General features: G+C 40.8%; 1 protein-coding gene across 3 annotated transcripts in view; it reads right to left on the reverse strand.

The window, feature by feature from the left end:
- Nucleotides 1–15,491, reverse strand: part of RAPH1 (Ras association (RalGDS/AF-6) and pleckstrin homology domains 1) — a 136,442-nt gene that overhangs the window by 14,934 nt on the left and 106,017 nt on the right. For all 3 annotated transcript variants that reach the window (XM_075180185.1, XM_075180186.1, XM_075180187.1), the window contains 3 exons: nt 13,584–13,727; nt 12,266–12,376; nt 9,962–10,060 (listed from right to left, as the gene is read on the reverse strand). In XM_075180185.1, coding sequence (XP_075036286.1) covers nt 9,962–10,060; nt 12,266–12,376; nt 13,584–13,727 — 354 coding nt within the window. The remainder of the gene's footprint in view (nt 1–9,961; nt 10,061–12,265; nt 12,377–13,583; nt 13,728–15,491) is intronic.

Genomic DNA, 15,491 nt, shown 5'->3' on the forward strand with positions numbered 1-15,491 from the left:
GGAGCCACAGTGCAGGCTGCACAGAGCCCCCCCCTGATCCAGCCGTTCACTTGTTAGTTTAACATTACATTTTGAACAGACATTATGTTTGGTACGTGTTTTGCTTTTACCTGCCATCACAAGATAAGAAAAACTAAATCACGTTTCAAAATTCACAAACACTTCTCCAATTTATCAGAAAATACAGATTAGGTTATATTAACATATCATAGTATTTCTGATTTAAATAAGACAGGCTTGGAGAACTTTAAAGTTTTCTCATAAACAACAGTTCTCTCAACACATCATAGTCTTATAATTAGAGATGGGCGGGTCCAGTTCTCCGAGAACCGAACCCACCCGAACTTTGGGTATCCGAGTACCGAGCTGAGCAGCTCGGTACTCTCCCGCCCGTTCCGAATCCAAATCGAGGCCGAACGTCATTGTGACGTCGTCGGATCTCGGGGCTCGGTTCTCGCGATACTTCAACTTTATAAATACACGCCTCCACAGCAATCCATCGCCATTTGACAGAGGGAGAGAGCAGGGTGTAGTCATAGGCTGATTAGAGCAGGGACAGAGAATACAATTTTGTTCTTGCAATTGCTCTAACCAAAATCGCTAGTGCAGAGAGGAGGATAGAGGTTTATTATTTTTTCTTCATATTTGGCACTCTCCAGCGCTTTTGGGGTGTCCTCCCTAATTGTGCATAAATATTTCTGGCTGTCAAAAGTCATATCTGTCAGCAGTATCTACTAAATAATTTTTAGCACTCCTCAGTGCTTTTGGGGTGTCCTCACTAATTGTGCATAAATATTTCTGGCTGTCAAAAGTCATATCTGTCAGCAGTATCTACTAAATAATTTTTAGCACTCCCCAGTGGTTTGCGCTCAGAACGGATTCAAAGCAGTCCACATATGATCTGAATGAGCAACCAGGTTCTGTCACCAGTCCTGATGTTAGTGTTCCCAGTACGTCATCTGGCCAAGGCGATGTCAAACAACAGAGTGTTTTCAAATTAGTGCAAAAAACAAAAACCCAAAAAAAATTTACTGTATTGAAGCGAAAAAGAAGTGTAACTGAGCAAAAGTTAAGTGACGATAAAAAAAAAATTGCAAGCATGCCATTCTACACACGCAGTGGCAAAGAGAGAATGAGGCCTTCACCTTTGGCTATTAGTGGCAGATCCCAAAAAGTTACCCAGTCTACAATAGGTGCACAACTACTGTTACGCGTCAAAGCCGAGCTGCAAGATAACAGTGAGGCATTACAGGAGAATATTTGCTCTGATTCACAAATGACAACAATCCCTGTGGAGAGTCCATCCAACAGTGGGATGTCTAATCGTGAGCATTCTGCTGATGTGTGCCTTAATAGCCCGAGTGTAGCCGGTGATACCCAAATTGAGGATGCCACTTTGGAATTAGAAGAGGATGAGGGGGAGATTTGTGTAGGCGACGAGGGCGCTAATGAGGATGTTGATGAGGATGAGGTTGTTTGTGTAAGTCCTGCACCAGTGGCAGCAGTTCTGGCACGTGACAAGAAAAAGGCCATTGTCATGCCTGGGCATAAAACAAAAAAATCCACTTCTTATGTGTGGAATTATTTCTACCCAAATCCAGACAACAATTGTATAGCCATTTGTAGTGTATGTCAAGCCACAGTCAGTCGAGGGAGGGACCTTAACCATCTTGGAACCTCGTCTATGTTACGCCATTTAACGAGAGTTCATGGCAAAGTGTTGGGAAAAGCTGAAAGTTCTTCCCAAAAGAATACAAGCACTGCCTCATCAGCTAAGACCCTCCGCTCACCGACATACCGACGGCTACAAAATACACCCACCACACCATCCTCATCAATATCCTCAGTAGCGCTCGGAGTTAGCCCGGCATCCCACTTAAGGCTGGATGACTCCGGCACTATTATTGATTCCTCTGAAGAAAGCGTTAGTCCTGCTGCTGATGTTGCTGCTGCTGCTGCTGGGGGTGAATCGTCATCCCAGAGGCAGGTTAATAAAATGAGCAGTCCTACATTTCAGCAATTAACTGTGAAACAATCATTTGTGAGGGAAAGCAAATATGACAGCAGTCACCCAGTCGCCAAGCGAATCACAGACGCCATGGCTGCCATGTTAGTGTTAGATCTGCGTCCAATCTCCACAATAAACGCAGCTGGTTTTTCACAGTTAATTGAGGTTGTGACAGCCCACTGGGTTGGTCATTCACCTTCACCAGCAGGAACAGCAGCAGCATGTACACCACTACGTAACATTTGTCACAGGCAGGCCACTCTTTGTATCACCGGCTTCACTAACAGGCATACGGCTGACAATTTGTTATGCAAACTGAGAGATGTGATTGATGCATGGCTTATACCACTCGGACTCTTCCCAGGGTATGTCATTTCAGATAACGCCAACAATATAGTGCGAGCATTACAGCTGGCTGATTTCCAACATATTCCCTGTTTTGCTCACACCATCAACTTGGTGGTGCAGAGCTTCCTACGAAATAACCATGAGGTGCAGGAGATGCTTTTGGTGGCCCGTAAAATTTCAGGCCATTTCAGGCATTCAGCCACAGCATGTAGGAGATTACAGCAGCTCCAAGAGCAGTTTAACTTGCCCTGCCACTAACTTAAGCAAGAGGTGGTAACTCGGTGGAATTCCACCCTGTACATGCTTCAGAGGATGGAGGAACAGCGCAAAGCCATCCAAGCATATTGCACAAGCCATGACATTGGGAAAGGAGGGGGGATGTATTTTACTCTTGCACAGTGGGGAATCCTTTCAGTGCTGTGCAAGGTGCTGAAACCATTTGAAGTTGTGACGTGTGAGGTGAGTGCAGACTCTGCTAGTTTGAGCCAAGTCATTCCTTTAATTAGACTATTGGAAAAGCAGCTTGAGAAAATGAAGGAGGAGCTGAAAGCAAGCAATTCAGCAAAGTATGTTGGCCTTGTCGATCAAGTACTTAATTAGCTTCACAATGATCCTCGAGTTATTAAGATCTTGAACTCGGATCAGTACGTTTTGGCCACTGTGCTTGATCCAAGGTTTAAAACCTACATTGAGTCTTTACTTGTAAATGAGCAAGATGTGAACTTTTGCAAGGAGCTATTGCTCAGCAAGTTGGCCGCTGAACTGGGCCTCGGCTTGACGACGTGTCCTCCTTCACTTTCTCAAGCTGTTGCTCGTAAAAAATTAAATTTCCAAAAAAGAAGCAGGGAAGACACAGGGGGCAGACCAGAACAATTTACCAGCTGGGCTGGTTTGAAGGATTTTTCAAAAAAATATGTCACTTTGCCCATAACTCCATCCAATACGAGTATAAACATGCAAAGGATGGTGAAGGATTACTTTCAAGAGGTAGTTGATATGGAAATGTCAGACAGTCCCTTTCCTTACTGGGAGGAAAAGCAGGCCATTTGGAAACCCATGTAGAAACTTGCTTTGCAATACCTAAGCTGCCCATCCTCCAGTGTGTACTCTGAACGAGTATATAGTACAGCCGGGAACTTAGTCAGTGATCGCCGTAGAAGGTTACTTCCCAAAAATGTGGAGAAAATGATGTTTATAAAAATGAACTACATCTTCCACGAGGAAGGCCTTCACCATCCAAGACATCCAAGCACTGACTGTTCTCTAATGGCGGATTCAAGCGGCGATGAATTGATAAGTCTGTGATGATGACGTACACACTGATGAGGGTGAGGATTAAGCTGAAGATGATGCCGATAACATCTTTTTAAAACTTTCTAAGTGTAGGGTGCAATCTACCCCCAAAGAGGAAAGGGACTTGTGGCATTTCCATATCACATACCATCTTGAAAGGCTGCTGTTAGGGCAATTTATCCTTAAGGGTAGGGTGTCATAGACAGAGTGACCCTAAACTGGCTTTGTCCATTTTTCATAATATTGTACAGTCTATAATGGCTGAATTTTTGGGTATTTTATACAAGTGGAGGGGGGCCTAGAGAGACAGAAACCAAACTGGCTTTCTCCATGTCAATTAATATTGTACAGTCTATAATGGCTGAATTTTTTGGTATTTTATACAAGTGGAGGGGGGCCTAGAGAGACAGAAACCAAACTGGCTTTCTCCATGTCAATTAATATTGTACAGTCTATAATGGCTGAATTTTTTGGTATTTTATACAAGTGGAGGGGGGCCTTGAGAGACAGAAACCAAACTGGCTTTTTCTATTTCTTTACATATTTAACTATAATTGTAGGGTGTAATATACATTCAAAGACGATGGCTGCATTGCCAATATGCATAGATGGAGAGGAAGACAATCTGTTTTGTGTGTAGAATAGGCCTACCAACGAAGAATTAAACTGTTTTTTTGGATGATTACCTCAACAATTAGATTACTTGTCTCTAAAACAGTTGGAGCACTAAATTGGGTTAATTTAGGCCCAAAAACATGGATTTTCCCAAAAAATAGCAAAACAAAACCAAAACCAAAACACGCAATGGCGGTTTTGCAAAACCAAAACCAAAACACGACGGTAATCCAGATCCAAAACCGAATCCAAAACCAAAACACGGGGGTCAGTGACCATCTCTCTATACATGTCTACACATGCACACACATACACACAGAAGAAAATAAAAGTGATACTCAGTGGGGAAGATATGTGTCAACAGTGCACTTCTCTTCAAATGACTGCTACAACTGTCCTCCTTTTGAAGCTTGGTGCCAAAAAAGGGATCTTCCACGTGCTCACTCAGCAAGGTTGGGGGGGAGGGGAGCGGTGTTCCTCAAACACATTCCCCTTCCACTGGCTCTCCTTCTGTGTTGTTTACTTTAACAGAGTTTTGCCCTTTCTCTTATATTAGGGGAAAACCTGTTAGAATGTGTTCCCCGTTAGCGCTACTCAAAGCGCGCCATCCTCAAGAATTCACTAACATCCCCATGGGAGGAGGAACTTTGTATACTCCAGCTGGCTTTCGGGAAACCTCAGCAGTAAAGGCGCTCTCTGCCTAATGGCAGCGCCCGTCCTGCATCAGCGGGGAGAGTCTCTTGCCGACTGCTTCCCGCTGTGAGAAGCGCTTCTTACCTCTCTGTCAGCAGGGCCGCGCCGCCCCGCCCCCGACAGGCGCTTCTCCCACGAGTCAGCTCCGTTTGCACGGAGCCTCTCGCCACTGTCAAAAGAAAAAAACTGCAAAAGAAAAGGAAAACCCCTATAACCAGTGAATCCTGTTCTCTGTCTCTCTTGGAGCTCTTCAGGTGCAACCTTCTTCCAAGGGCACCCAATTCAAAACTGAGGTATGTGGGAATTGGCGGGGGTGAAATGCTGTCAGCTGAAAAAAGTTAACTCTTTGGGTGCCAGACTCCTCCCCCCGACTCAACCCCATGGTTAAGGAGTGTCCCCCAGATGGATGAAAGATTAAAAGCTCTGACATGTTGAGGCATGGACCTCTCAAGACCTCTGAAGGTGTCCTGTCCTTGGGTGGTACACCTGTCAAAGGTGTCCTAAGACGAGCTCATGGAGGACAGAAACTTCCTGTGAAGCAGAAGAGCAAAAGCTTGGGACCAAGACGTTAGCAACAGATCCTTTAAGTCCTGAAAGTTGCGAGGTAGGGCCTCCATGGCTCAGACTTGTTTTTCCAGCACATTCCACAGATTTGCAATCGGACTGAGATCTGAGGAATTTGGAGACCAAGTCAAGGCCTTGAACTCTTTGTCATGTTCCTCAAATGATTCCTGAACAATTTTGCAGTGTGGCAGGGAGCATCATCCTGCTGATAGAGGCCACTGCCATCAGGGAATACCGGTGCCATGATGGGGTGTATTTGGTCTGCAACAGCGATCAGGTAGGTGGTACATATCAAAGTAACATCCACATGAATGCCAGGACCCAAGGTTTCCCAAAAGAATAGTGTGCAGAAGCAGTGCGATGCCCAGACCATCAAACTGTATCCGCGTGCTTGCCTTCATCTCTTCCACGGGTAAAGGACACCCACGCACCCAGATGCAAATGAAAACGTGATTAAATCAGACCAAGTCACCTTCTTTCATTGCTCCATTGTTCAGTTCTGCCAGCATTAACTTTTTCAGCAATTTGTGCTACAGAAGCTCATCTGTGGAATTGGACCAGGCGGGCTAGCCTTCGCTCCCCATGTGCATCAATGAGCCATGGGAGCCCAGACCTTGTTCTTCACCGGTTGTCCTTCCTTGGACCGCTTTCGGTAGGTACTAACCAATGCATACCGGAAACACCACACAAGACCCGCAGTTTTGCAGATACTCTGACCCAGTCATCTAACCATCACAATTTGGCCCTTGTTAAAGATCCTTATGCTTATTATCATAGATTTGTAAGGCGCCACAGTGCTCTACAGCACCATACAGTTGGGAACACAGGACATATATAAAACAAGGACAAACATAAAACAGTAAATTACAAGGATGTGCCAGAAGTAGAAACAGTAAGGGAGCGGTTCGATAAGTAGGAAGTGAACCAGTGTCACGAAGACCAATGGAGTGAAGGGTGTGTAGGAGAAGAGGGTGATCAACAGTATCAAAAGCAGCAGAGAGGTCCAGGAGAATGAGTATGAAGAAATGACACTTAGACTTTGCAGTAAGTAAATCATTGATCACTTTTGTGAGAGCAGTTTCAGTGGAATGTTTGGGACGGATGTCTGATTGTACGGAGTCGAGAATGGAGTGAGGAGAAAAGGCTAGACAGGCTATTTGTACACTAATCGCTCAAGTAGTTTGGAGGCAAAGTGGAGAAGAGAAATGGGGCGGTAGTTGGAGAGAGATGCTGGATTGAGAGAAGATTTCTTTAGCATTGGTTAGATGAGCGCATGTTTGAAGGAGGATGGAAATGTGCCATTAGAGAGAGAGAGGTTGAAGAGGTAAGTTAGTGGTGGGCATGCAGTGGAGGAGAGGGAGTGGAGAAGTTGGGAGGGAATAGGCTCTCCGGGACAGGTTGTTGGGTGAGATGATGAGATGAGAGTAGAGACTGTCTTCAGTTACTGGAGAAAATGAAGCAAGGGTGGATTAGGGAGTGTAGGTGAATGTGGGTAGAGTAGGTGGAGTATGTTGAATTTGACATGAGGAATTATCTTGTAGAATGGTGTCGAATTTTTCTTTGAAGCAGGTGGAAAAATCATGGGCTGTGAGGGAGGAGGAGCAGGTGGGCAGAGAAGTGGGAAAGAGGTGACGTGTGTTAGAAGACTGGGTGGATATTAGAGATTTGAAGAATGGTTGTTTGGCAATTGAAAGGCAGTGCTGCAAGATGAAAGTATGAATTTATAGTTGAGAAAATCAGGATAGGAACGAGATTTCCTCCAGTGTCAGTCTGCAGTGCTGGAGCACTTTTACAGGTAGCGGATCTTTTTGGTGTGCCATGGTTGGGGTTTAGATCGCTGGAGACTAAGTCGTAGCTAGAGCTGCATTGTCTAGGGCTGAAGTGAGTGTTTTGTTGTAGAAAGAGGCTTCCTGATTAGGGCAGGACAATGCAGACATGGAGAAAATAGATGTTTTAGTGAAGATGAGAAGTGGAATGGATTAGGTGTATTTAGATGTTGTTGTGTACGTGTGGATTTGGGTGTGAAAGGTGGGGGCATGAGGTAAGGTGAGGCTGAAGGAAAGGAGGTTGTGGTTGGAGAGTGGGGACGCTGAGTTTGTGAAATTAGAGATGGAGAAGAGAAAGTCAAGAGAGTGTCCATCACAGTAGGTGGGAGATGAGGTCTATTGGGAGAGACCAAAAAAGAAAGTAAGTGAAAGAAGTTTAAGGGTAAAAGACAGTGGGATTATCAATGGAAATATTGAAATTGCCTAGTATGAGAGTAGCCAGGTCAAAAGGATAGGAAATAAATGAGCCAGGTTGCAAAGTTGTCAAGAAATTAGAAAACTGGACCCAGGAGGTGATAAATGACAGCAACATGAAGGTGAAGAGGATAAAATAGAAGTATAGTGTGGATTTTAAAGTATGAGAATGAGAGTGATTGTTCAGAAGGTGTGACTTGGAAGGTGCAACTTAGAGAATGTAGAATGCCTACTCCACCACCTTGTCTGTTTCTGGGGCTGGCTGAGGGAGAGTCCCCCATAGGAGAGAGATACAGGGGATGTAGTGTCAGAGGTGGTGAGCCAAGTTTCTGTAGTGACAAGCAGATTAAGATATTTAGAAATAAATAGATCATGAATGGATGCACGTGTTACAAAAAGATCTGGCGTTCCATAGTGCACAGGAGAAGGGAAGAGAGGGTAGATATGTGGATAAAATTGACAGGATTGCAAGCATGGTGTGGACGGAAAGGTTTGGGATGGAAAGAGGGCCGTGAGCAGAGATTGGGTATTGTACGGGGTCCAGGGTTAGGCGAGATGTCACCAGCAGCCTTGAGAAGCAGGGTGAGGAAGAGGACATGCGAGGAGGATTTGTAGGTATAAGGCTTATTTCTATTATGTAGGCTGCTGAGTGTAGTTCGTGCAGGAGACAAAACAGTTCATGTGTGCAGACTAGTGAGGAGGGAAATATTGAAATGGAAATCATAATAGGGGAGGGAGAAATAGGATGATGGAGAAAGGAGAGAAGTGTAGTGATAGTGAATAGGAGAGTGTGTAAATTGAGCAGGTACATGTAAAAATGTGAGAGATGTGAACGAATTTGTATTAGCTGGTGTAGGTAATGAGAGAGTAGAAAGACAATTGATTCAAATGATGTAGGGCAATGGAAGAGGTGAAGGATACTTTTGGCAGGGGTTAATGGAGTAGGCAGTTTCTGTAGCTCTGACACGTCCAAGGCCAGGATACTGACAGTTGGGTGCAGAGGGTCCACCAGAGATGGTAACAGCAATCACAATTGAGCTCAGTGGGCAGCTGAACAGATGTTGAAACAGCAATGACAGTTGAGCTCTGTGGGTCCCACAGCTGTACAGAGATGGTAGTTCAGCAGATCCTAAAACGGCCTTGTTTTCATTTCAGTATGAAGTCGATCCTCAGCGCTGCTCTGAAGTTTGCTAACAATATATATTAAATAGAAAATCCAATGCCTTATATTTGTGAGAATAAGGAAAAGTGGGAGCAAGAGCTGAGCCAGTGTACCATTCACTCCAACTACCGTCTGTTTGCCCATTTATCCTGCTTCCAACACATTAACTTCATGAACTGACTTGTTGACATGCTGCCCAATATATCCCACCCCTTGACAGGTGCCACTGTAACAAGATAATCAATGTTATTTTCTTCACATGTAGGTGGCTTTAATGGTGTGGCTGATTGGTGTATATGCGCATATATATATATATATATATATATATATATATATATATATATATATATATATATATATATATATATATATATATATATATATATATATATATATATATAGCAGGCTGGTACAGAGATTGTTGCACAAAACATTTGAGAGTATAATGAAACTCAGGGGTATATTTACTTAACTGCTGGTTTGCAAAGGTGGAGTTATTGCCTATAACAACCTATCAGATTATAGCTGTCATTGGGTAGCCTGTACTAAATAAATAACTGGAATCCGATTGGTTGCTATAGGCAACTACTCCACTTTTTCAAACCAGCAGTTTAGTAAATATACCCCTCAGACTCAACATTTAAGTGAATAAGTGAAGCTTGAATTAAGTGAAGGCTTATTCCAACATCTTGCCACAATGTGCTTCCATACCAATCCAAGGTATCATATGACAAACATTTGAAACAAATCCAACACAATATTCTCTTTAAGTTTGCTTAGAATCAAATCCTTGGGCAATTCTGAATTACTCTGGATTATGACAGCTGCTCTTTCTTTGTATGTGAGCTGCATATTATTGTTTCTTTAGAAAACTGATCACCATTCCTTTCATTATCACTAAATAGATCAGATCATAGCAAGCAGATGTAGACAATATGTTAAACACTTTGATCCTTTCCCTCACGTAAGATGAATATGCAAATGCCTTGAATATGAAAATACTGGATAGACGAAATAAAAGGATGTGAAGTAGATTACCTTTGCTATTCTGATTCCATTAACCCACTGGTGTAATGTTCTGACATCGTCACAGCACAGATACTTGATATATTGAGACTTTTTCTGGATTTGTGGATGCTGTGAAGGAGAGAGTAATATCCACACACATCAATATTCCACAAGTGATAAATACGCTCTTTAGAGGACAGCAATATATAATAATGTAATCCTTGGTGTATGTTACAAGCATATAAGAAGTCAATGTGGAGTTTGTGTGATATATAAAGACACAAGTTGATAGTGAGTTCTAATACCCTTAAAATCTACAACAGAGCCTGTTTTTCCATCTAGAGCCCATTAAAAATGACGTAATACAATACATCTACTGAGCCGATCAGGAAGGATGATACAATTGTGAATAGATTACAACATTTAAAATGTTCCTATTTAGCATGAAACAAATGTGACTCCTGGCTAAATTAAACTGGGAACCCGAAGACATTGGCCACTCCCTGCATGAATGTTTGTAAACTGTACATCCATCAAATTTCCTGCAATCAGCATTGAAGATTATTACTTTTAATACACAGGATCATTCACCAATTTGACACCCATCAACAGGTCTTCAACTGTAACTGTGCATCTCCCAACCAGCTCAAGTACATTCCTTTTTAATAACATTTCCATTGCAGAGTATATTAAAACATGCTAGTGAAGCCACACTTATTGTAGTTCTATGCACTGTGTTTCTCTACATAGGAACAGTACATGGCATAAATATACTGTAAAAATATTCAGTACCAAATTAAGTTAATTGTTAAAATTAAACACAAAAGCTTAAAACACATTTCTGTGATATGTTGATTGTTACCAGTGTATAGAGTACATTGTGTGTGTCCTTGTTACAGTTTTAAATAATAAGTCACTTCATGGAATCACTGTGTATGATGTAAATCATAAATTGTCTAGGAACATGCTCCTAGAGACAGCGAGTCTGTACATACCAAAATTCCAGATCAATAAAATGGAAAAAGACTTCCTAGATCAGGGTCTCAAAGTTTCCTAATATATTAAAATCTGCTCCAAATATTGCATTCTTCACAATTTACCCAATACTACTATCTACTACCATTAAGCCCTAATGCTAATTTAATTATTACAAATAGCCAAAGTAACAATATATCATTGTCTACTTTCCTAACATTTAACTGCATTGTACATATATCCTGTGCATCTTCTTGCATGACATGGAGAGTTATTTGGAAGTATTGCAAACACCAAAACTACTAACAAAAAGCCACTCTAACCAGGGCCATCTTATAGCATTATAGGCCCCCGGGCATATCAGTGCACTAGGGCCCTAATTGAAACCGAAACAAAGCCACCATCACGTCATAGCCTTCAAACTTCATTGCACTCCGTTCCATTTCTTTTTCTTTATTTATGCTGAGTAGGTAGCAGGGGGGGATGCAACTTATGTGGACTCTTAAAAATATTAGAAGAACTTTAATTATAGCTCTACGACTTTAAAATATGATGTGTTGATTTTGTCTTGCTTATGTACAATTAGTACATGTACGTTGCTTTTGTCAAGGTCAAAATATGTATTCACAACAGCAGATACTATGGTGATTAGTCAACATAAATATTTTAATAAAGAGGGTTTGAAGGTTTTGAATAAATCTCCCGTAATAATATACTGAAAAGTTGGCAAACCTTTAGGGCAACTGCGTTAAGATGGCTCGGTCTCTAACAGTTGCTTGATCTACCTGTGCATGATATAGGTTACAGCAAAAAAGTTTAAATTGATCTTTTATAAACAGATTTGTTAACATATGTCAGAACCCTGGAGTCTCACACGTAAAAAATTACATAACCTGAAAATGCCCAAATGCATTAAACTTTATATTTTGGTGTAATAGTACTAAAAATCTTTAAAGCCCAAGTGAAATTACTCTAACAGTATCGTAGTTCTCCATTGAACCACTAGGTGGCAACATATCATGAATAGGCACATTTGAAGGTGAATGGTGAAGGCTGTTAATCTAGCCATGATTTATACAAATACCCATTCTGTTCTGAAGCTGAAGCCAGGGTGACCAAATACATTTCCAGAGGCTGCAAATGAAAGACTGATCACTTGCCAAATACATGTTGTTTATGCTAAGTGGAATAGAGGAATGTGTTGCAAAGCTGTATTACAAAACACTGCAGCCTGTGAGGATATCATCATCAACTATTTATTTATATAGCGCCACTAATTCTGCAGCGCTGTACAGAGAACTCATTCACATCAGTCCCTGCCCCATTGAATATTACAATTCACTGGCAATAAAGCCTTACCTTTAAAACCAGGCAGTAGTCAGTGGGTGCTTTGTATTTGCTGCGGTACTCCTGACCATAGTAAACATTGACATGATCCAGTTGAAGGAAGCAGACGAGATCTCTAGATGCCTGGGAAAAAAAAAAGGAATTGAACTATTACCAGGCTAGAAACAAGTACACAAATTATGCATTCATTATTGCCTTTATGTATAAGCTCCTTGTAGAAGTTGTTGTCCTCTAAACACTTTGAATTTACAAAATAAATATTGTGTAACTTAGTTCTTAAAGTGGAACCATCAGCAAGATACAATTGAATATGTTGTACTAAAGTAAATGTTGCTGTTTATTTCATTTCCAGTAACAACCAGCAGATGTCACGGTTGCTACTAGTGTGTGACTTAAAGTTCTCCATTGAGAGTGAAAGAACAGAAAATGAAATATAATTCATCTATGTAAAGGATTGTAAATAAATAAATAAATATGGCACATTTAATCAAACAATAGTATACCACAACATTTTGAAATTATTTAGATGATAGTTCTACTTTAAAAAACAAAACAAAAATGTTATATACTATACAAAGTGAACTGCTTGGTTATCAATACAACTCTATTTACAAAGAAAATTAAATATGCTCTGTTCCCTCATATACCCCTTTACCCAAGAAGCACTCACAGATTATGTAAGAAGGTGTAGCTACAGTAGCGTGCTCCAGCAAAGTGTGTACTTATTAGCCAGCAAATTGCAGCTGCTGTGTCAGGCAGCAGGTGTTGTGCTACTCTCCAATGTAGGAAATTAATTAGAATAATTAAATTCCTTTGGTACCACAGTTGAGTAATTATATTTTTCATATATGACTATTCACACAATTAATGGAATCTAGAAATTTTGCATTGCAACTTCTAACAATTAAATAGATACCAAATAAGTGTAATCTTTTAGAGCGTGTATCAAAATAAAAGTCTCTATCCCTCTGGTAAAAAGGGTCACCACTAGGACAACATAATCTCAATGGTATCTTTCAATACCGCTCTCAAGTATCTGCACAGAGGGCACATGGGTGAAGAGAACAGCAGGGACAGAATCTACAAAACATTTTTTGGCCATGTCAAGGAAAGCATTAATATGACACTAATAATAGGTGTTCAAAATAAGTGATGTAGGTGGGGGCATGTTTCTGGAGTACAAATGCAGATACAGCAATATTACCCTAAGGATGCAAGATATCCTATTGACTAATGGTGCTATTGGAAGCTATGACATCAAATATGTACCTGTGGTATACCACTACATATGATGTATTACCTAGCAAAGTGCTAGACACCATGGTCTCACCTTTGCCTTTCCTTTGGGTACATAGTAAATACCAGACGCTCGGAGTAAGAAATATCGTTTTTTCCAGGATTTTTTCCCATCATCTTTCAGCCAAAGGACTCCCTCTATTTCAGGGACCGTCACTGAACTTCCACAGAAGCATTCCTGCATACACAAGATACGAAGGTCAATCAAATCCAGAAGATTATTTATCAGGACTGAAATGTTCACATTGCCAAATTATTGCCAATTTAAATGATTGTGTTGTGAGCAGAGTGACTGGAAATCAGCTTAGAGTAGGTCTCCTCTCACACCAAAACACTGACATGTGTTCACCATGTGGTACTACACAGTTATTGGGGAAACACGTGTTTCTATGGTTAGCTCAAAGAAATGGCATATTTCCAGAAATGTGCTTTACCCGGAGGGAGAGCGCGCCGAGCGCTTTACCCGGAGGGAGAGCGCGCCGAGCGCTTTATGTAAGAGAAACTCAACCACTGATAAAACTATCATATTATTTATTTGATAATAGTCTGCAGTGCACATTACTTTCTGAAAGTGCACACATTAATTTCATGAACTACTTTCCTCTATAATACTAGGTTATAAGAATGTTTTCAATTGTGATTGGATAAATTGCATATACAATTAGGAACATGCCAATACACTGCTTGGGTTATCAGTAGACTGTTGAATTTAATTGTTATATTTGAGTTGTATCATCACTGCAACTTCAGGAACAGATAGAGTTTTGATACTGCATTTTGAGCACATATAAATACTAGCACCGAATCAGTGGTCATACAATTAATACTGCATATTCAGCACATTTAAATATCAGTACTGGATCAGTGGTCAGACACTAAGGCAACTATTTACACATTCCCTGTCATTCCATATCACTGTGCCTACACATAGCACCTTATCCCCAACTTGAAAAATTGTATTCACCCATTAAGGGGGAATAAGACAACCCCCAAGGGTCTGCAGCAGCATCACAAATTCCCTTCCCAGGGAGTGCAAGTCAAGCGTCAATAAAACTACTAAAAAAATATAAGATACATTATTAAGGAGTGCCTACACCAATGAAAGCCATCTCTCTAAGAATACTATCATTGACTAATGGATACCATACATATACACACATATATATTTTTAATTTTTTTTTAAAGTATCCACACAGTCCAAATAATAGACTAATCTATATCTGTTTATCTAGTAACAAGACCATACCATGCAATCATAAGACAAACCTGGTACATAGGCTGTGTGAATGCAGTATGCTCTCATCAATTTGTAATACTCACGCCTTATTAGTAAAATATATAACGCAGAAGTGTTGAGACACATTTTATTACTATATTCCTGACTCATGTTTTGTAACCGATACCCAGTCATTCTGACCCCCAACTTCTGGTGACTAAACAGACTTTGATTTCATTAAATAATGATGGGTTTTGGCCCTGTGTGTGGCTGTCTTTGTTTTTTCAGTCTAAACAGCTGATAAGAGGTCTAAGAAATTGTGAATTAATTTCCTTTTTGTTTCTCAAATGTAAAATAACACCATAAAACATTTAAAGGCTTGTTTAAAATCATGATAAGTATAGGTTGGCTATTCACAACAATTAACTATGTATATAGTAGCAAACCAGACATTTGCAGTTATCTGTAGCCGAGAGCTTATAATCAATAGACACTCTGGGTTCCATCACATTTGTGCTATTTATATTTGTTATATTTAAAAAACAAAAACCCTTTTAATTATAACAAACGGTTTTTGCTCGGGACATTTTCCACTGACAGATTATTGACGTTCATACGGTCAAAGATTACAGCTTTAATCTCCCCCCCCAGTTTTTACTAGTGAGAAATTAATGTCTGCTTGCCAGACGTGGAACAATTGGAAAGCAAACCCCAAAAAATATATAC

This window comes from Mixophyes fleayi, chromosome 7 (assembly GCF_038048845.1).
Source record: "Mixophyes fleayi isolate aMixFle1 chromosome 7, aMixFle1.hap1, whole genome shotgun sequence".
NCBI classification, from domain to species: domain Eukaryota; kingdom Metazoa; phylum Chordata; class Amphibia; order Anura; family Limnodynastidae; genus Mixophyes; species Mixophyes fleayi.